At 48.8% G+C, this 23,133-nt stretch overlaps 1 protein-coding gene across 4 annotated transcripts in view; it reads left to right on the plus strand.

Moving 5' to 3' along the window:
• PUS10 (pseudouridine synthase 10) overlaps nucleotides 1-23,133 on the plus strand; it is a 1,772,971-nt gene that overhangs the window by 773,542 nt on the left and 976,296 nt on the right. For all 4 annotated transcript variants that reach the window (XM_069608030.1, XM_069608029.1, XM_069608031.1 and 1 more), the window contains one exon: nucleotides 10,575-10,636. In XM_069608030.1, coding sequence (XP_069464131.1) covers nucleotides 10,575-10,636 — 62 coding nt within the window. The remainder of the gene's footprint in view (nucleotides 1-10,574; nucleotides 10,637-23,133) is intronic.

Consider the following 23,133-nt stretch of genomic DNA (forward strand, 5'->3'; position numbering starts at 1 on the left):
TGGGGCTGTTCCCCCCCAGCAGCTCCGCAAGCGGCCCGTGACCGCAAGCATTTTCTATAGCCGCACAGCATCCCAGCACCAGAGCCAGGAGGTGAGGAGTCGGGGGGGGGAGTGAGGGAGTACAATCCAATCGCACCGGGGGGTGGCAGAAAGAAGCTCCCCGGACCCGCTGGCCTTACTCTTCGCAACCCCCAATCCGTTTTGCTGCGCCCCTGCATCTCCGGAATCCCTCCGAACCCGTCTCTTCCTCCCCACTGCCTCAAACCCAGTGACCCGGCCATAAAATCGCCCAAAAACATCTAGTTCTCAGCACCTCACTTTCCTCAATTCCCCACGACACTGTCTAAAAGCGGGAAGGCACCTAAACAATCGGACATTATCACCCTCATGGCGTCTGCCGCCACCGAAAGAACTAAGAAAGTCGACCCACCAGAGGATACTATGAAAAATAACACTGCACCAGCCGCAGAAACAGATCCCACTGTGCCTCAAGCTGCTACCAAAGCGGACCTGCAGGACCTATTGGCAGCCCTAACCAGGGAAAACCAAAAAAAGTTCTGAGGAAATCACCAAGAAAATAAACACTCTTGACAAAAGAATGGGTGAAGTGGAACATCGAACCGCCGAAATCGAAGCAGAAGTCTGTGACCAAAGATTCGAAGATGAACATAACAAGGACCGGATAGCTGCCCTCGAAGCAAGATGTAACATCCTGGAGACAAAACAGGAGGATTTTGAAAATCGATCAAGGAGGAACAACATCAGAGTCCGAGGCATTCCGACCACTATTCCGGAACCAGACCTGAAAGCCTACATATCAGATCTCTTTCGATTCATTATCACCCTCCCAGACGCTTCCCCCCTAGAACTGGACCGGGTGCACAGAACCACTCCAAGGAAAACTTCCACTCTCCCCCCGGATGTTTTGGCTAGAATACACTTCTTCCAGGTAAAAGAGGACATTATGCGTGAAGCAAGGCAAATGAGACAGATCACCTTCAGAGGGTCCACGATCTACCTGTATCAAGACCTGGCGAACGCAACACTCCTGAAACGGAAAGCAATGCGACCCCTGACAACCTGGCTACAAGAGAAGAAAATCCCATACCATTGGGGCTTTCCCACCTCATTGAAATGGGACGGAACGCAGAGACAAATACAGTCATTGAGAGAAGCGGAGAAACTCATGGGCATAAGCAGGGACGACCCCAGCGCAGTGCCGGAAGAACCAGCTCACCCTCCCCGAGACGATTCCCCAGGAGGGGCATGGTCCAAGTCCAACAGACGGCGCAGACTCAGAGGCCCCCGGAAAAAAGACGGTGACAGGGGCTGAGCACACAGTGGCATCTCCCCAATCCAGAAAACAATGGCTGCCTCAAGCAGCGATCCCATAAAACCAAATAAAGCACCGAGACCCTCTGATATCATCGCGAGCAAATCAGGCGCTCACACACAGAGGCAGGTCCTTCGACGAGCTTGCACCCGGTTCACCTCGACGGCCCGGTTGGCCACAACGAGCGCATTGGTGCCACAAGTTCCCCAGTGGCAATAGGTAGAAGTTTCACCTACCAGTTCAACGGTGGGAAAGAAGTAACTGATACAGGAAAAGTTAGGAAATGCACAAGAATGCTTCACGCAGCACGGTTATACACCGTCCCCAGAGCCATTCAAAGACTCCGCAACACAACATGCAACAACATACGAAATCAAGCCCACAACTCGCTCCACTCAACAGGTCGCACTCAAATCCCACAGAGCAGCCCAGGGATAAATCCCACAATGCATCCGCGACGCCTCGCCGCCAATCATGACTAACATAAGTGAGTTAAGATTTCTCTCCTGGAATATCCAGGGGATGAACTCTCCAAGGAAACGCAGATCGGTGGAACACCGCCTGGGACAACTGGCCGGAGACATTGTCCTACTGCAGGAAACACATATACTCGCAGAGGATGAACGCCGCATAAAATTCAAGAGATAAAAACAATCCTTCTTCGCCACTTCTAGCTCAAAGAAAAGGGGGGTGGCAATCCAGCTCAGCGACAAAATTCCTCTCCTTAACATCACAATAAAAAGAGACCCAGAAGGCCGTTACCTACTTCTCAAAGGCATCTTCGAAGAACTTCCCATCACGTTAGCATCAATTTACGGCCCCAACTCCGCCCAAAGCAAGTTCTTCAACGACATTTTACCAACAATCCTATCCTTCCGTGAAGGCCACCTATTCATCGGCGGTGATTTCAATACCATCCCCAACCCAGTGCTGGACAAATCTCTTCCCGCCACGAACAACGACTACACCCAGGCCCTCGCCTTACTTAAACTGTTCAGAGAAACAGAGACAGTAGATGCATGGAGAATACAAAACGACACCACAAGAGATTACACACCTAATCTTAATCCCCGGCATCCTCGTCCCCTGTGTCATCAACACAGATATCCACACACGCATGATCTCTGACCACTCCCCGATATCTGTAAATATAGCCATCTCAGGCCAGAAATCCCCCCCACAAAGGTACTGGAAACTGAATGACTCACTCCTCCTAGACATGAGTATAAAGGCCGAAGTCGAGGACTCATTGATAAAATACTTTGAAGAGAACACCACACAAACATCCCCCATCAGCACAATCTGGGATGCAATGAAGGCGGTAGTCAGGGGCGTATTAATAGGGGCCGGAGCGGAACAGCGAAGAATTTCAAACATAGCCTCCTCCAAATTAGAAAAGGAAGTAGCCCTCCATGAGTCACAGCTAAAAAGACAATACTCAAGAAAAACCGAGCGAGCCCTGAGGAAGGCAAAGACAGCCTTGGAAATGCACTGCGCCGACCGAACAGCCAAATCCCTAGCGTACACAAAGCAATTTTACTACGCCAAAGGAAACAAAGCAAATAGAATATTAGTACAGAAGCTAAGAGCGCTCTGGAGTCGGAACAACATACTCAAACTACGAGGGGAAAATGGAAAACTGCTCTTCGCCCAACCGGAGAAAATAAGCTAACTACTGAGATACCATACCTCTATAATGTCCAGCGCTCCGTTAAATCTAAAAGACCTTCCAGAATACTTAAACACTCTACCGCCCCGCAACACTGACCTCCTGGAGCACCTGGAGGCCTCCATTGAAATAGAAGAAATTATCGAAGCCATCAAAACCCTCAAACCCGCCGCACCAGGCCCAGACGGCCTAACCGCAACCTTTTACAAAAGATTCGTCAGAGTCCTGGCCCCACATCTTACTTCCTTATTCAATTCCTTCCTATCTACGAAAACCGTCACTAAATCCATGGCCGAATCAATTACGATCCTGCTGCACAAACCCGGCAAAGACCCCGAACTGCCAGATTCCTATCGGCCCATATTGCTACTAAACAATGACGGGAAGATCTTTGCCAAAGTGCTAGCCAGAAGACTGGGCCCAACTCTCCCAAGCCTAATCGACCGTGACCAAACAGGATTCATCCCTGGCAGAGGGACCCACGACAACATTCGGCGAGTACTAAACCTAATTGAAGGGGCTCATAAATCCAAAACAAAAATGGCTGTAATTTCACTAGACGCCCACAAAGCCTTTGATCAAGTGGACTGGGGATACATGCACGAAGTCCTCCAACGCTTTGGCTTCGGCCCTAACTTCACAGCATGGGTCATGTCCAACTATCAAATCCCCACCACACAACTCCAAGTTAACGGCTCGAGATCCGACCACATCCGCATCACTAGAGGCACCAGACAGGGCTGCCCGCTCTCGCCCCTGGTCTTCGCCCTATCCATGGAGCCCTTCGCTGCCAGAATCAGACGAAGCGAAACCATAAAAGGCATCTAGGTGGGAAACCGCGAGTATAAAATTGCACTCTACGCTGACGATGTGATGCTAACGATGACGGACCTCCCAACCTCCATGGGGACCCTATGGAAAGAGATTAAGTCATTTGGCACCATGTCAGGATTTAAAGTCAACCTAACAAAATCTTCAGCACTCCCCATCAACCTATCTCAACTAGACGAGGCCGCGCTCGCCCCACTCTCACCGATTCCCTGGGCCAAAGACGCCATAGAATACCTCGGAGTACAGATCACCGGAAATCCAGCACGCCTATACACAAAAAACATCCCACAATTACTCGGGGCGCTGCACAACGATCTCAAAAGATGGAAACAACAAGAAATCTCATGGTTCGGTCGAATCTCAGCCGTGAAAATGAACCTAATACCCAGATGGTTATACCAATGTACTTTCCTACCTCTGCAAATCCCACCCCCGGCCATACGAGCACTACAGAAGAAATTAATGGAATTTATCTGGGGAGGGAAGAGGCCCAGGATCAACAAGCGAATCATGACAAAAAGCAAACCCCTAGGTGGAATGGGAGTCCCTGACCTGGCCAGATACTCGCTAGCGGCTCAATTATCCCACGCTTTTGCCTGGGTGCAAGAAGCAGATCCACCATTATGGCGTCAAATCGAAGAATCCTGGTGCCCGGTCCCACTGCAAGATCTCCCACATCTGCCAACACTCAAACCACAACCCAACTCAGGACCATTGTCGGCCACAACCACAACAACCCAGTGCTGGAAAACCGCAGCGCGGAAATGGGGACTTCGCAGCTACCTGGGACCCATGTCTCCCATTTGGAACAACCCAGACTTCTCCCCTGGTAACCCACCCCGAGACTTCCACGCATGGATAGCAGGAGGCCTGGCAAAAACCAGCGACTTCATGGAAGACGGCTCCCCCATCACCTTCGAGAGGTGTAAAACGAAATTCGGAGTGGGTGAACGGGAAAGATTCCGATACTCGCAAATCAAACATTGGATGTCCCACAGAGGGACACGAGACAAATGCTCGAGAGAGCCAACAGCCCTGGAACTCACGCTAACATCCCCGACCAACAAAGGGAGAATTTCCACCATATACCGACTCCTCGACAGATCGGACCCAGCAAAGAAAGAAAGATATATGACGGAGTGGGAAAAGATATTGGCCGGGAAATTGCAGTAGAGAGTTGGGAGCAAATTTGGACCAGACTACATAAAAGCTCGCAATGTGTCACGAACAAAGAAGGAGGCTATAAGCTGTGCTTCAGATACTACATCACCCCCACACAAATCAATAAAGCCAACCCGGATTTTCCCGCTTCATGCTGGCGAGGCTGCCAATCCCCCGGCTCCCTCTACCACTTAGTATGGACATGCCCAAAGGCAGAAATTTATTGGAAAGAGGTGCTGAAACACATAAAGGAAATAACCGGCCTCTCAATTCCATGGGACCCAGGCATCGTCCTTCTGGGCGAAACCGGCGATGGAACATTCCCAATCTCAGGCCATATCGCCCGCCTCTGCAATCATCTACTACTGCCCGCGAAGATCGCAATGGCTCGCTTATGGAAAGACAAAGGTGGCCCCTCAATTGCCCTATGGTGGGCCAAATGCTGGGAGATTGCAGTATCGGAAAAAATCACTGCAATACGCTCTGACTCCTTAATTAGAACCCTAAACATATGGGACCCCTTCCTTGACTATGCGGCCAAATACCCAACCCTCACTAGAAGACCGTCTCTCACCAGATGGCTCCAATGCAGTCCTCTCTACTGATCCCCGACCGGTCCTCGAACACTCCAGAGCATAGGGGAATAATCACCCAGATCTCGCCCGCCCAACCGCCGCATTCAGGATCCACCCAATCTCTCCTCCACCCTGCAACTCGAAATAGACTATAAAAGCTCTAATTAACGCTCATATTGACCTGTACTGCGTTGTTGCATGTAATGTCCTACCTTGTAAAAATCAATAAAATGTTGTTGGAAAAAAAAAATGAATGGGAAAATCCCATAGGAAATATTCTGGTGAAATATTTCACGTGGTATCCACTACCACCAGCCAGAAACTCGACAAGGGGGGACTGGACAGTGCCCCCTTGGGAAACAGACCCAGGGGCAATCAAATTACCCCTACCAATACTTCCACAATATGATGGTTTGTACTGGTTCTGTTCACAATTTAAGACTAGTAAAGCCAATGGTGACTTTACACGCCCTGGGAGACAGTAGTCAGTCCCAGGGTATGGAGTCTGTTTGGGGGTCACTATGACACCCCTGTGTTACTGCACTGAGGGTGCTGTGTAACACACATACCAAAAACACGAGGCCCTATGGAGTAAAAGACCCCATAGCCCATAAAACACATTACATAGTCAAAGGACATTCTCAAATCATGCCTAAGAGTGGGAGAAAAAGAGTCTCACTCTTAGCAGGAGAAAAAAATAAACCCCAAAAATCCAGCAAAGCTGCTGGGGGACTCACTAGGTTTGGGAAATTAGCCTTAACAGAGAATTCTCCCTAACAACCGACACATCACCCCCACATTAGATGAGATAATTATGGACCTCAATGCTGGATACCACCAGTTGAAACTATACTGTGACTCAAGGTACATCACAACCTTCTCCACCCACCTGGGTCTGTGGCGGTACAAGAGGCTGACCTTTGGCATCTCCTCAGCAGCGGAGATGTTCCAGTAAGCCATCCAGGGGATCCCAGGAGTGCTGAATATCAGTGATGACATCCTCATTCACGCCAGCGACAGGAAGGAGCACAAGCGTCGTCTCGAGATGGTGATTAGCAGGCTGGTAACCGCAGGCCTAACCATCCACTGGCACAAATGTGAGTTTTTGAAAGAAGAGATCATTTTTTGGGTATGTTTTCAAAAGTGAGGTGGTATGGGCCGACCAACAAAAGGTCCCAAACATAAAGGGGCTCCCCCCGCCCCTGACAACACCCATGGAGGTACACAGTTTCCTAGGGATGGCAACTTACTTCGGTAGGTTCATCCCCAACCTGGCAAACATGTCCGAGCCGCTCAGGGAGCTCACCAGGTCAAACACCAAATGGAACTGAAGCTCTAAATGCCAGGAGGCGTTTGAGAGAATCAAGACGTCTGTCATCGGAAAAAACAATGGCATATTACGACCCAACGTTGACGACTGAACTATATGTCGATGCCAGCCCCGTTGGCCTTGGGGCCATTCTGGTCCAACAATCGCGGACAGGCGAAACAAAACCCATCACGTATGCCTCCCGAGCCCTCATGCCCAACGAAAAGCGATACTCGCACATTGAAAAGGAAGCCATAGCAGTGCTCTGGGGCTGCCATCATTTCCACATCTACCTCTATGGCCGGAAATTCAGGGCCTACACAGATCACAAGCCACTCATCCCAATTTTCACAGAGCCATCAGCACACCATCAAGCCAGAATTGGGATGTGGCTGCTCCACCTTCAGCAGTATGAGTTTGAGTTGGCCTACCAAGCGGGCATGGACAGTCCAGCGGATTTCCTGTCCAGGCACTGAGGGCCGCGACCCTGGGGGAAGTGAGTGAAGCTGAGGAAACGGTGGAGCACATATGCCAGATCATACACACACCATGAAGCCAAAGGTGGTCGGCATCGACGACATTGTGCAGGCCATGCACAATGACCCTTGCTGAGACATAGTGAAGAACAACATCATATCTGGTGATTGGAATTCTTTCCTCCGCCACGTACATAGCTGCACGCCAGCGGTCAGAGACTTCCTTACCAGCATTTTCCCAGTATGACAGGAACTGTCCATCACCAGCGAAGGGATGATCCTGAGGGTAACCCGCATTGTGATCCCTAGCAGCCTGCAGGACAGGATCATGGCGCTGGCACACAAAGGCCACCAGGGAATGGTCAGAACGAAGGCCAGAATACGACACTGGTTGTGGTTTCCTCACATTGACACCAAAGTAGAGAAAGTCATTATATCCTGCCTCTCTTGCCAAATCACAGGAGCACCTCCAAACCCTGAGCCAATACAGTCGGCAGAAAGTGGATCATCAAGGTGGGACGCCATCCGCATAGATTTCTGCACAGTGCAGGAAGGAAACGGATCTGCTGGTTGCCATTGATGTCCAATCACGATACCCAGAAGTTGAGATCATATCCTCGACGGCAGCAGAGACCGTAATACCTGCACTCGAGAAGATGTTCGCAACACATGGACTGCCAAGACTTATCAGGAGCGACAATGGACCACTATTCCAGGTGATGAGCTCAAGAAATACCTGGATGACTTGCACATCAGACATCACTCCCCGCTGGCTACAGGCGAATGGCGATGTGGAGCGATTTATGCAAACAATCAACAAAGTGTTACGCATATCCAGGGCTCAAAATGGCCACTGGAGAGTGGACCTATACAGATTCCTATGGAATTACCGGGTGACACCCCACAGCTTGACCAACATACTCGCGGCAGACCTCATGTACGGGACTGTGGTAAACTCAACCATACCACACCACCCGAGCAGGGGAGTAGACCTTTTTGACAGTGACCGCACCCAACGAAGGAGGGTCGCAGCAAACAAGTACATGAGCAACAGGAGACATGCAAGAAGGTCGAGACACAAAGTTGGCGATCACGTATTGGTGCTGCGAAACCCTTCAAAGTCCAAGCTGGAAACATGTTATGACAGCGCGCCCTGCACAGTGACCCGGACGGAAGGAAAGATGGTGACAGTGGATAACAGACGATTGTCAGGAATGCTTCTTGGTTCAAGTGGGTGCCCCAGTGAATGTGGACTGAAGACTGACAGAGACAGACAGTCGAGGCGAAGGCAGATCCACCACCACATGTGTTGAGCGGGCGAGGGGAAAGCGGCACTGAGTGGGGAGCCCAAGGAGCAGTCTGAAGGGGTATATCCAGAAGATGGAAGTGAGCCAGAGGAGGGACATAGCCCTGAGGCAGAGCCCAGGCAGAAGCCCAGTAGGTATAACCTAAGGGTGGCACCGTAGGCTCCAGAGAGCCCAAGAGACTGAGTGGTGAAATGCCAAGGTGGACAGCGTGTAACGGTACTGGACTGGATTTTGCAAGTTAGTATGTTGTTTGTTGTGGTTATGTGTGTGTGCTTGATTATGTTCTGTTGGAAAAAAGGAGGAATGTTGGGTTTGCCTCATGTCCCGCATGCGCAGCGACGTAAGGCACATGTTGAATAAAGGGCAGTTCCGGGCACGAACCCATCCAGGCATGTTGTGTCCTTTTGTGAACTCCTGCATCACCTCAGCTGGGCCACCGATGCAGGCCCTGTTTGTTCCTTTCTCCCCTGGCAACACCGGCAGAGGGAGAAACATCAAAGCGTTCATGGACTATTAGTTTGAGTTGCAATTTCTTGCTTAGTGCGGAAATTAGGGCAGTGATGTGTGACACTGTTAGGCAAGGTTAAGCAAACTTATCATAATGGATTTCACTTCCACCCCGCCAGCTTGGAAGTTTCAGCCATGTCTGATGTGCACCCTATTGGCTTTCATAAAGTCCTCAAAATCACCCATTCCGTCCTGCATGGCCCACAGTACGTCTGTGGGGCCAAGTCGAATGCGGAAGGTTTATAAGGAAAGGGGACCATGCTGTCAGAAGCGTAGACTTCGCAATACAAGTAGGCCACACTCAGTAAATGGACCGCATCGTGGCACTGAGAAGGCAGGATGAGGGTCCCCCCCATAGCGTGAACTGCTTGGCGGTCGTGCGTGCGGGAGCCTGTAGGGCACGCATTCCAGGTTATTTTGTCCCCAGGTAAAGCCTAGCTGTGTCCCAAATGATCACACTGTCCTCGTTCTTTATCGTGCTGACAGTTTTCATAGTACAGTTGGTTTCACAGGGTCGGCGCTTTGATGGGCCACGTGTAGTGGTCAAGAGGATTTGCAGTAATCATAGTACGTTTCTTGATCAGTGGGCTGGTGTTCTGATCCAGTTCTTGGCAGAAATTCCTGTTTAGGTTTGCTAGATGTTTATCCAACATCCCGAATCACACTGATACGCTATGAAACTTCATTTTTGTTTTTTTCTCAGCCAGTTGCTAACGGTGCAAACGTTCGCGCACGTTGTATATCCACAAGTACCTCTATCTTCCGGCCCCCTCCTTTCCTTTCCTTGTGTCCTGCCCCCTCCCATTCTGAGCTACGTATCCTTGCTCGGCGTCAATACAGGGGCCGAAAAAGAACAGAAGAGTTTTGTTGGTCATTTTCTGTGCATCTCATCTAATGGGATGTGAAGTCGTTATATTTGCTTGAAGCAGCGGGTTGAGGGCTGTGATTTTCAGTGTATAACTTGTACATTAAAAATCACAGCCCCCGCTGCTTTACGCACGATGATAGACTTGGGATTGTTTTTGCTGGATTTCTTACTTTGCCCTATAGTTGCACAATAATATCGAACAATATTGACTTCTAACCTCTCACTTTGTGCAATGTGAAGTGCTTATAGCTGTTTATCTGTGAAATTACCGGAACAACTAAGAGTCTTAAGTGGTGGTTTCTCGCTGTAATTGTAAAATAAATGACCCTTCATGTGATTGGATTATCCTAGTGCTCACACTACCTGTCAAAAAGAGCCTTGCTTTGGCTGACAAGGTGGAGTTTTTGGTTATTGAGCCGTTACCCTATTGTTCGAAGTACGCAGCTGTGATCTCGTAAGGTACTGCCGTTGGTAAACATTTTAATGTGCTAAGGATATTACTGCATTTATTTCTAGTAATTCTTTTTTTTCACCGCAGAGTGAATTTGAAGTCAGTGTCGTATATGCGCATCCGGAAACAGATGGGGACTGCCACTTCCTGTGAGTTGCTGTGTTGATAAGATTTTTGCCTGCTGTGTTCTGTTGATAGTTACCAATGTAACTGCTTTTCTTTAAAGGAGGTAATGTTTTAGAAAACGACAGTTATAGCATTTCTATTACTTTGACTTGTTCCTCCTTTGTTCTCAAAGGATGATCTGAGGGTGGGGATCGTCTTTCGTTAGTTAACACAAGTCCTGCTTTCCTAGGTCTTTGTGCTGTTGTAAATGGTTGCTGCATAAAGCAGGTAAGTATACAAGGTGGGTTTCTGTCTCTGCAAGCTTTGAGTCCTGCCAAAGCTTGAATTGGATCACCATGGAAACATACATGGTATATTTTATACAGCTCCTGGCAGGTTATGCAGTCAGATTCCGATGTGTGTTGGTTTTTGGATATCTGGTTAATATTTCCACAAATCCATTTCCAGTGTAAAGTTTCTGATGGCCTCACATCCATTCTTAACTGAATGGCCATCCGCACGCTTGTTAGGAAAGATGTTCTTTTTGCACCTTTCTTTCCATAGATTTTTATGGCATCCCCTTTCTTTTTTCCTGTTTTAACCCCTATGCTGACCTTTTGGAGGTAAGTAAAGCCTTCTGCTTTACTTCCCTTGCCTGTTTTGCTCATTCTTAAGAGGAAACTGACTAGTCACTAAGACTGTCTGTAGTGAGAGACTGTCTCTATGAATTCTTGTATTATTGCAATTGCACACATCACTTTACAATGAAGTGCAGTTAGGATACTTTGTATCCTTATCTTTTTATATAGTGGCTTTTTGGTTACATTTACAGTATGCCTAAGACAAGCGGGTGCCAGCTGTGATATTTTTATAGTTTCTTTATTTTACTTGTGCACATTTGTAGTTAAAGCAAATGGCCAATAAAGGTGGCTATCACCCTGAGATGGCTGTGCCACAAGGTTTTACCGCCTCTCCTTTGGCCATATTGTTCTTTGCCCTTCTTCCTGTCTTCTCAGGGCTGGAAATGCCTTACATTAAAATACCTTTCACTGGGAAAGATGTGGCTTTCACGGGCAAAGAGGCATTTTGTGTGTGCTAGAGAATGGGGCTGAACTGTCTAGCCCTAATCCAGAGCTTTGGTAGCTGAAAGTATGTTGCTGGGGAGATGTGATTTCCAGTGGTTATCCAGTATTGGGTTATTTGTGCACTTGCTCCCAACCTGAATCCTGGATAAAAGGAGACATTCTGGGACAGGTCGGCAGATTATCATTGGAACCAAGACTTCTTCAAAGAAGAGCAGCCTGCTGACGACCCAAAGACGACCCCTGCAGCTGACCAGCATCAAATCCAGCGTTGTCCTGGTGAAGCCCTGTTCCTCTGTTCTGTCTTGGCACTTTACAGATCTTCATCTTCTGTTACAAATCGCCTGCTCCTGCATTTTCAGTTTCCTCACTCTAAGGGAAGCTGTGCTGGGCCAGCTCCTGTGTTTGCAGCATAAAGATCCCATGTCGCCGACTGACCGTGGTGACTCCCGTTGCAACAATCCTTCAATTCTGTGAGGTGCTATGGTGGCCATCCCACAGAAGTCTTCATCTTTCCTCATGGGGTCTTTTACTGGAAGATGTCTGTAACCGACACCTAAACACCGCAACTGACCAAAACTATATCACAGTGCCGAACGTGAGCTCTGCACTCACAACACCGGGCTCTTCCTCGACCGGGCCAGCGCAGAAGATTGTGTCCCCAAGGAATTCCTGAACACCAGTCGTGGTCTCTGGAAGAATCAAGAGTCATGGGGGGTAAGTTAATATATATGTTTGTCCCCCCAGCCCTCCGTAGGGTTTCATTGGGCATAAGGTTATGGTACTAAATACATTCTGATTTGACCTTTTGTGGTGGAAACTGAGTTAAGGATCCTTCCCAAGTCCTATCCTAGTGGTTTGAATTGAGTTTAGTACTTACCTGAACTTTACTTTAAATTTTGTCTAAGTCTGACACTCCTATTAATCATACCCACTGTACTACTATTCTTCTAGAACTTACATGAAAAAGTATATGCTTTGGAACTGGTGACATTTGGGCACAAGGTCCCAAAACCATTTTAGGGTTGGACTTCATACAAATTAGCGGAGCTGTTTGTGTTTATCCTAATGAGTTTGTTCTATTTTTCTATGCATCCGACTGCTCCACCTGTATTGCACTGGTAATTGATTCATATGCAATTCTATTTCTCCTAAGGGTGAATGTGGATATATGTTTTATACGGTTTTGTGTGGCAATACTTACCTGTGATTTTTCTATGCTTGGAGTGTGAACTAAAGGCCTAATAATTGTATTTTTATATACTAACTGTCTGACTGGAATTACTTATGTTGCTCTGTGTGAACTCACTATAGCCTTATACCACTCTCACACCCTTCGCGAGACTAAGCCTTGACTCTTACTTCTCAGTGTCTTCCCTGTTCACCATAATAGGGTGGTCTCCAAAAATCCTCCAACCAAGGCTGATTTTTAGAACTGAACAATGCTCATGAGACTGAGGCATTCTGAGAGATAACGTACCTCACAAAGGATCCTCATCTTTTGAAATAGCTCCAGGCGCAGACTAGATCAAGACATCTTGAAACAGCTGCCATGGGGATGCTGGTGCGGCTCCAGGTCAGCTCGGTCTTAACGTGGGTGCTACTGGTGCCAAAAGTAACTGGGTAGGTACAGGTTTGAATGCACACATTCCCCAACTCTTCAAATGTTTTGCATACCACAGATGTCACTCTGGAACTTGCCATCACCGTTTTATTGACATGTTATTCTTTTACGAGTCACCCCTAAGACATTGGGCCTCATTACAAGGTAGGTGTCATGATGCCTACCTCCAAGGAGCCAGGTCCGACCCAGCAACCCCAGAGGCAGGCATCATTCCCCCCAGGGAAGTGCCAGCGGGCCCAAGCTGGGGCCCTTTGGACACAGTCCTGGCGCCTTAGGCGCCAGGCTCATGTTGGACCCCTGTCCTGGCGCCTTAGGCGCCAGGCTCATAAAGCTAGACATGTGTTCAAGTGTTTTAATGTGCACTTACCTGATGCAGACCATGCTGCTACATCCAGGCCCTCTTGAGGCCTGAATGGAACTACTTTACCTGTGGGACTACTTTCCACCTGGGTGTGGTCGGGGAAGGATACATACCTGATCGGTGGAAGGATACATACCTGGAACTTCTTCCAAAGCTATTTAAACCACGCCCGATCAGCAACTCACGCTTCGCGTTGTTCTGCTCCTCGCAGCTGGACGCTCACCGTGTCAGCTCCTGCATCTGGACTTCAGCCACGCCTGTCAGCATCCTGGGTCACCTGCAAAGGGAGATAAGAGAGAATTGGAGAGAAAGAAGACCTTACCTGCTAAAGCTGCATCACGGAGACATCACACCGACGATCCTGAAAGGGAAGACATCATTTTTAAAAGCATTTCGCTTCGATCGCTGCAGCGCTGCATTTCACTCACCTTTCCTGGGCACCTCCATCTTCAGCAGCGATCATCCGGATCCGCAGCCACTTCCCAGAGCCTAGAGAGAAAAAGACAAGAACACAAGGTGAGAGAAGGAAGGGAATAGGAAAAGCTCAGTTTCCTTCTAAGACTTACCTGTTGGGTCATTCCCATTTCATTTCGGGTCCTGCCGCTTCCTGGCATTCCGGACCCCGGCCCCTATGGGGAAAAAAGACAAAGACATTGAATGAGCGAATGCAAAGACATTACCCGAACGCTCATCCAGAACTTACCTGTCATTTATTGGAACTGCACGTTTCACTTCGGGTCGGCGCCATATCTCCGGCATTCCGAACCCCGGCCCCTAATGGGAAAAAGACATAAGCGTTAGCGCTTGCTGCAATAAGACAATGAACATTATTATTAAGCTTGAACTTTTGAACTTGCTACAGAACTCTTACAGCGCCTTACCTGAATAGTCAAGCTTATTTGAACTCCCATCAAACCTCAATCCAGTGAAGTCACTGGGTTTCAACGCGCCCCTGCATCAGAAGCAGGATGGAGAACTCATCCTTCCAGACCCTAAGGTGAGACTTCACGGGGAATCGTGGAAGGGTATCGTGGAGGGTTGGAAGGGAGTGGGAGGCTTGAGCATTATTCCGTCAGTATGTAATACTCCCTTTTCAAACACAGGGGAATATTCCTGCGAGCCAGAGTAGAGGGGCCCTACCTGTCCATCCTCAGAGTCCTGCGCTTCACCATTGAAGAAGCATCAGCACTCGAAGCCAGACCTGCGCCTCCGTGGGAATCAGGTGAGCGTGACAGAACGCGAAGCCTACCCACAATTTCCCACCCGGGCGCTATGGAGACTTCCGAGACAGATCAGCTGGCCCAGCTTTTGGGGGAATTACGGGCAGAAGTGCACTCAGCCCGCCAGGAGACTAACGCTCTCAAAAGAGAACTGATCCTATCCAAGGAAAGAACAGATGACCTGGCCAAAAGGTTATTGCAGGCCCAGGCAGGGCACACTCCTTTATCTAATTCCAGAGGTACTTCCACATCAATGGGTTTGAATAACCCGGTACAAATCAATCTACCTGGACACATGCCTTTGGCCCCGCCTGAACGTTTTGCGGGGGATCCCAAGAAATATGCCGTCTTTATGAACCAATGTTGTTTACAATTTCTATGCAGACCCAGGGCCTTCCCTAATGACCAGACCAAGGTAGCCTTTATACTATCTTACCTCAGTGGCAGTGCTGCCGATTGGTCTATTCCATTGGTAAATCAGGATGATCCCATTCTCCAGAATTTTCAGGGTTTCCAGGCCAGCATGGAAAGATTGTTTGCTCAACACTCTCAAGGACAGGCCCTTGATAACGAACTGCTATCCTTACGACAAGGTAATCAGGATCTCCTGTCCTACATTGCCACCTTTAATAGACTGGTTGTGGAAACTGGATGGCCAGAAAACAAAAGGATCACATTGTTTCATCGAGGCCTGCGCGGAGAGCTTAAGGATGTTCTAGCTCAGATAGTAGATCCACCCCAGGTCTGCGCAGACTACATAGACTTGGTGGTTCAACTTGATCACAGACTTCAAAATAGAAAAGCAGATCGGTTCAAGTACGAAACCCGAGTACCGATCAAAACCCACGCTAACTCCAAGAGTACCGACGTATCCGAACCTATGCAAATCGGCGGTGTTAAAGGACCATTAACGCAGAAGGAACGAGAGAGAAGGCGGCAAATGCAACTTTGTCTGTATTGCGGGACTTCCGGTCACTTTCTTCGAAATTGTCCGGTTAAACCACCTAGAAGGTGGTTGGAGCCACTGATAACGATTTATTGACACCTGATTCGGGAAACGACCTAGCCCGACAAGCGTAGGGGTCCGCTTGCCGGCCTTGAAAACAAACTCTTTGACCTCGCATTTTGTCATGCCAATGGTGCTCGTGGACCCAAAACAGCCTCAGCAGTTGCATGCTATAAAAGCATACATCGACAGTGGAGCTATTGGAAATTACATAGACCGTGAATTGGCTTCCAGGATTAAGCTCCCTCTCCGCCCGAAAGTAACCCAAGATGTCATTACTACAGTAGATGGAACCGAAATAGCCTCAGGGCCTGTAAAGCATTCCACTGTTGAAATGACACTGGTGGGTCAGGATGGACATCGGGAAGCAATCGTGTTTGATGTGATCAAGGCCCCACAATTTCAAGTAATTCTTGGAATTCCTTGGTTAGAAACACATAATCCCAGAATCGACTGGCGAGCAAAGAAGATAAGTTTTCCTGATTGTGAACCTAGTTGTTATCCAAGAAACCCAGTTATGGGTCTAGCCTCAGCAACTTCCACCCCTGTACAGCTACCGTCAGAATACCAAGAATTCCAAGACGTTTTTCAGAAGGAACAGGCTAACCCGTTACCTCCCCATCGGTTTTATGATTGCCAAATCGATCTGGTACCCAATGCTACCTTGTAGTAGGATTTATGCTCTTACGGAACCTGAGAACCTGCATTTGCGTCAGTATTTAGATCAGTACCTAGCCAATGGTTTTATTCGCCCGTCCAAGTCTCCTGTCTCCTCAGCTCTGTTCTTCGTGCCGAAAAAAGAGGGCGACCTTAGAACATGTATAGACTATCGCGCCCTAAATCAAATAACGATTAAGAATCGTTATCCTCTGCCCCTGATCCCTGAGCTTATCGACCAGGTGAAAGACGCTTGTGTGTACACCGTTAGATCTCCGAGGAGCTTATCACCTGGTGCGTATAAAAGAAGGCGACGAATGGAAGACTGCATTCCGCACCAAATTTGGGCTCTTCGAATATCAGGTGATGCCCTTCGGTTTGTGCAATGCACCTGCCGCCTTTCAGTACTTTATGAATGATGTTCTTCGGGAACTTATCGATGTCTGTGTCATTGTTTATATTGACGACATCCTGGTGTATTCTTCTTCAGAATCCGATCACAGAAAACATGTTAGGGCAGTTCTTGAGAAATTGCGCCAGCACAGACTATTTGCAAAGCTCGAAAAATGCGTTTTTCATACCACAGAAGTTGAGTTTCTCGGATTCATCCTGACACCTCAAGGAGTCCGAATGGACTCGCAAAAGGTGGACGCCATCCTCAAATGGCCATCTCCTAGCTCGGTGAAGGGAGTTCAGAGCATGCTCGGCTTCGCCAATTTCTATCGAAGATTCATCCCGGAATTTTCCCGAACAGTCCAACCCATCACAGCTCTCCTAAAGAAAAACAAACGCTTTGAATGGACTCTTGAGGCCGAACAAGCCTTCCAGGACCTGAAAACCAAATTCACCTCTGCACCTGTATTGAAACACCCGCACCCAGATCTCCCTTACATTGTGGAAACCGACGCATCCAGTTCGGCCATGGGAGCTGTCCTGTCGCAAAGAGACCCAGAAACTAACCAACTACACCCTGTGGCCTTTTGGTCCAGGAAATTTTCTCCTCCTGAAATCAACTACGCAATTACCGACAAGGAGTTACTGGCTATTAAATCTGCTTTCAAGGCTTGGCGTCACTACCTTCTCGGGGCAAGACACACCATCACCGTAATTACGGACCACAGAAATTTACAATATTTAAAGACGGCCAAAGCTCAATCTTCACGACAACTCCGATGGGCTCTATTCTTTGCGGAATTTGATTTCGTAATTACCTATCGCCCTGGCTGCAAGAATGGTAAAGCGGACGCCTTATCCCGGATTGGCATGGAAGAACCCAATTCGAGTTTAGAACCTGTGCCAATCATATCTGAACAAAGAATCTTAGGCATAACTTCATTGCAAACTATTGAGGACATCCAAACGCAAGTAAAACAACTTCTAGACTCTTCAGCCTTACTGGAATGGAGTCAAAAGGGTCCTCATTACACCGTTAAGGATGATTTACCCTACTTCCAGGAGCGGTTGTTTCTGACAAGTAAAGAATTGCAAGAACTTGTTATTGCCCATCATCATGAATCATTAATGGAAGGACACCCTGGTATCGCTAAAACGGAGGAAAAAAATCAAACGCCACTTCTGGTGGCCTTCTTGGAGAAAAGACATAAAGTCTTTTGTATTGTCTTGCGGAATTTGCGCCCAAAACAAGGGTCAAAAGAAAAGGCCAGCCGGCCTACTTCAACCCTTGGATATTCCACCGGCACCATGGCACACCTTGTCAATGGACTTTATAACTGACCTGCCTCCTTGTGCTGGTTACAACACTATCCTTGTAATTGTGGATCTATTCTCCAAAATGGCCCACTTTATCCCTTTAAAAGGTTTGCCTTCAGCTTCCACCTTGGCCAAGGAATTTCTGGAGAATATAGTTCGCATACATGGTTTTCCTTCCATATTAGTCTCGGATCGTGGAAGTCAATTTATCTCCCATTTTTGGAAGAAGTGTTGCCAACTAGCACAAATAGATGTGCGGTTATCCACCAGCCATCACCCCCAGACCGACGGACAAACCGAGAGAACCAATCAGACTCTCGAGCAATATCTTCGGTGCATGTTACACCAATCCGAGTTAAATTGGAAAGACATCCTTTGGATCGCAGAATATGCATACAACAATTCAGTGCATTCTGGAACCGGACAAACTCCTTTTTATACTTTGTATGGTCACCATCCTCGGACCTCTGACCTAGATCCACCTCTGACCCTGGAAATGCCCGCAGTAAATCATCTGCATTCCACAATAACCTGAGCCTTCAAAGAAGCTGCAACTCATTTACAGCCAGCCAAGAAAAAGTATAAAGAAAACGCTGATTTGCACCGAAGTAAAACTCCCCCTTACCAAGTAGGAGACCAGGTATGGCTAGCAACGAAACATTTACCCCTCAAGGGCCCGCAAACCTTCAATCCCAGATTCATAGGACCTTATCCCATCAAGGCTATAATCAATCCCGTGGCCTTTAAACTGGATCTACCGTCCAACATGCATATTCATCCAGTTTTTCATGCATCACTTTTGAAGCCAGTACAACCAGGGACCCGACTGTCCAAGCCTCCAGACCCAGTTCAAATTGAAGGGGAATTAGAATTCGAAGTTAAAGACATTTTAGACTCCAAGGTGTTAAATTCAAAGCTCTTCTATCTTGTTGACTGGAAGGGATATGGACCTCAGGAGAGATCGTGGGAGCCTAGTAACCATGTTCACGCACCTCGATTAATACAAAGGTTCCACCGGAGATTTCCGAACAAGCCAAAACCCACGGAGGGAACAACCTTGGGAGGGGCCTTGAGGGGGGGTACTGTCATGATGCCTACCTCCAAGGAGCCAGGTCTGACCCAGCAACCCCAGAGGCAGGCATCATTCCCCCCAGGGAAGTGCCAGCGGGCCCAAGCTGGGGCCCTTTGGACACAGTCCTGGCGCCTTAGGCGCCAGGCTCATGTTGGACCCCTGTCCTGGCGCCTTAGGCGCCAGGCTCATAAAGCTAGACATGTGTTCAAATGTTTTAATGTGCACTTACCTGATGCAGACCATGCTGCTACCTCCAGGCCCTCTTGAGGCCTGAATGGAACTACTTTACCTGTGGGACTACTTTCCACCTGGGTGTGGTCGGGGAAGGATACATACCTGATCGGTGGAAGGATACATACCTGGAACTTCTTCCAAAGTTATTTAAACCACGCCCGATCAGCAACTCACGCTTCGCGTTGTTCTGCTCCTCGCAGCTGGACGCTCACCGTGTCAGCTCCTGCATCTGGACTTCAGCCACGCCTGTCAGCATACTGGGTCACCTGCAAAGGGAGATAAGAGAGAATTGGGGAGAAAGAAGACCTTACCTGCTAAAGCTGCATCACGGAGACATCACACCGACGATCCTGAAAGGGAAGACATTTTTAAAAGCATTTCGCTTCGATCGCTGCAGCGCTGCATTTCACTCACCTTTCCTGGGCACCTCCATCTTCAGCAGCGATCATCCGGATCCGCAGCCACTTCCCAGAGCCTAGAGAGAAAAAGACAAGAACACAAGATGAGAGAAGGAAGGGAATAGGAAAAGCTCAGTTTCCTTCTAAGACTTACCTGTTGGGTCATTCCCATTTCATTTCGGGTCCTGCCGCTTCCTGGCATTCCGGACCCTGGCCCCTATGGGGAAAAAGACAAAGACATTGAATGAGCGAATGCAAAAACATTACCCGAATGCTCATCCAGAACTTCGCTGTCATTTATTGGAACTGCACGTTTCACTTCGGGTCGGCGCCATATCTCCGGCATTCTGAACCCCGGCCCCTAAGGGGAAAAAGACATAAGCGTTAGCGCTTGCTGCAATAAGACAATGAACATTAAGCTTGAACTTTTGAACTTGCTACAGAACTCTTACAGCGCCTTACCTGAATAGTCAAGCTTATTTGAACTCCCATCAAACCTCAATCCAGTGAAGTAACTGGGTTTCAACGGGCCCCTGCATCAGAAGCAGGATGGAGAACTCATCCTTCCAGACCCTAAGGTGAGACTTCACGGGGAATCGTGGAAGGGTATCGTGGAGGGTTGGAAGGGAGTGGGAGGCTTGAGCATTATTCCGTCAGTAGGTAATACTCCCTTTTCACGCACAGGGGAATATTCCTGCGAGCCAGAGTAGCCAGAGTAGAGGGGCCCTACCTGTCCATCCTCAGAGTCCTGCGCTTCACCATTGAAGAAGCATGAGCACTCGAAGCCAGACCTGCGCCTCCGTGGGAATCAGGTGAGCGTGACTGTAGGCAGTCCGCTAATAACGATACCGGTACGGGAATAACGGCATTGTCTACCGGACCGGTGCATTACGACCTGCAGGGACCCGTTGTGACTGGGTAGCACCTTCCCGGAATGTGTGCGGATACGCGGCAGCCGTGCCAGTAACACCGGCATGCCGCAAGGAAGTGCACATTACGAGGTGCACTGACATGCACTTACCACCATCCAGATGCCGGTAACAATGGTTACCATGATGCCGTCAATACCGGAATCGCGGGGCAGCTGTTGCTAGCAATGTGCTGTGTTGAAACATGCCGTAGGTGCAAACAATCAGCACAGGAGGAGGCAATTGTGTCTGGCACAGCACAAAAGGAGCACACCCACACACCACACCCCTTCCAAACCAAACCCAAAATGCTACCATTAGCAGTTGCAATACCGAGGCTGGAGGACATGCCTGCACTGCTATTACTCCAGCAGGTATTGAACCAGGGAATGCAGCGGAGGCGCAGGAGGAGGAGAAGGAGGGTGAGACTGGGCCAGCACATACTACCAGTGCAGGCAGTTGTACCCACAGGCAGCCACCAATCCCTCACCTAAGGGCCAGTCCATTTGACCTAACCCGTGCACAGATCCACACCCTGTACCGCCTGGACAGGGACACCATCACCGCATTAGTGGACCTCATCCATGATGACCTGGTAATCCTCATCCACATCCGGACAGGCATCCCCCCTTGCTGAAGGTAGTGTCTGTGCTACACTTCCTTGCCACAGGCACCTACCAGCACACAGTGGGGCAGCTGCATGGCATCTCACAACCATGTTTCTCCCGTCTGCTGAACCAGGTGCTAGATGCGCTCCTGAAACATGGAAGGGACCACATATATTTATCACGGACTGCGTAGGAGGGGAATGCTTCCAAAATAGCATTCCATGCACTGGCAGGCATGCCAAACGTAATCCGTGTCCTCGACTGCACCCGTGTGGAGCTGGTAGTCCAGCATCCCGTGGAGGTAGTGTACCGCAACAGAAGCTCTACCATTCCTTGAATGTCCAGATGGTGTGCGATGCAAGCAAAATAATAACGCATTGCTGTGCAAGATTCCCGGGATCCACACATGATGCCATGGTGCTGCACAACTCCACGCTTACCCGCTACATGGCATGACATGCTGCACAACGTACCTGGTTGCTGGGTAAGTCTTACCACAGGAGTGCTGTTTGGGGGGGGGACCACAGCGTCCTGGGTGGAAAAAACAGACTCTAATGATCTGAACAGAATGTCAGACGCAGCCAATGGATGCAGATGTGGCATGCCTACAAAGCTGTGCGTAAATGTAATCAACATACACAGCGCCCACCCCAGCATATGTACCTGGGACACCATCCGACATGAACCACAGGCACCACGATGCACCACCCTGCAGGCACAATGCATGAAATACATGAGCGCAGCAAAGTACATCACGGGTCGTGCAGCCATGGCTGAACCAAATCTAACTGCCACACATGGAAATCTCTGTCAATGCACCCACCCCACAGGTACACCGCAGAGCAGTATACCGACCCAGACACCTTAAGTTGATCATGGTGCAAGCATGGAAACTATTGTAATTATCAATCAGTTACCACCACTAACATAGAGCGAGAGGTGCAGGACCCTCAGTTCCACCATGCCAGTACACACCCAGCCTCATCACAGAAACATTAGCCTTCACTTGTGGACCATACCACCAATGCCATTGTGCCTTGTTCATATGGGGGAAGCCGTTGATGGACAAGTACATGGTGACATCAAGTATTCAAACGCATGAATAGCAAACCACTGTGTATCAAGAAGCACATTAGGCAAATGTGTGATGATGCATGCCACATGTACAGTCATTTTCTTATGCAACACACCAATCAGATGTCGGCACATCATGGGCCTTCTCACCTCATTTGCGTGAGTGCTGTATCTGATGGAAAGGTCCCTAAAACATGAACGGCACACATACCCCCCAACCATGGATCATCCCTAAGTACACTTACCTGGTTCTTACTATAAGGAAATGCCAACTGCAGTCATGAAGAATCTGTGGCATGTGACCGTGAACACTGTACAGGCAGTGCACACAAGGAATGGCAAAAATATTCAAAAATACGCTTTCCATTGCTCCTGTGCAGGTGGTGCTGGGTATCCCCTGAAGCTGTAGCTCCTGACCCGCATCAGACAACCAGTCAACAGGTACGAAGAGGACTACAACCATGCACGCACTCGTGTCACGATTGAGCAGACTTGGCCTGTAGAAGTGCCGTTTTCGCTGCCTCAGCTGGTCGGGTGGGGCACTCATGTACAGGCCTGAGAATGTGGGCAAGATAGTGTTGGCATGT

Source organism: Ambystoma mexicanum, chromosome 4q, assembly GCF_040938575.1.
Source record: "Ambystoma mexicanum isolate Mex_15411 chromosome 4q, UKY_AmexF1_1, whole genome shotgun sequence".
NCBI lineage: Eukaryota > Metazoa > Chordata > Amphibia > Caudata > Ambystomatidae > Ambystoma > Ambystoma mexicanum.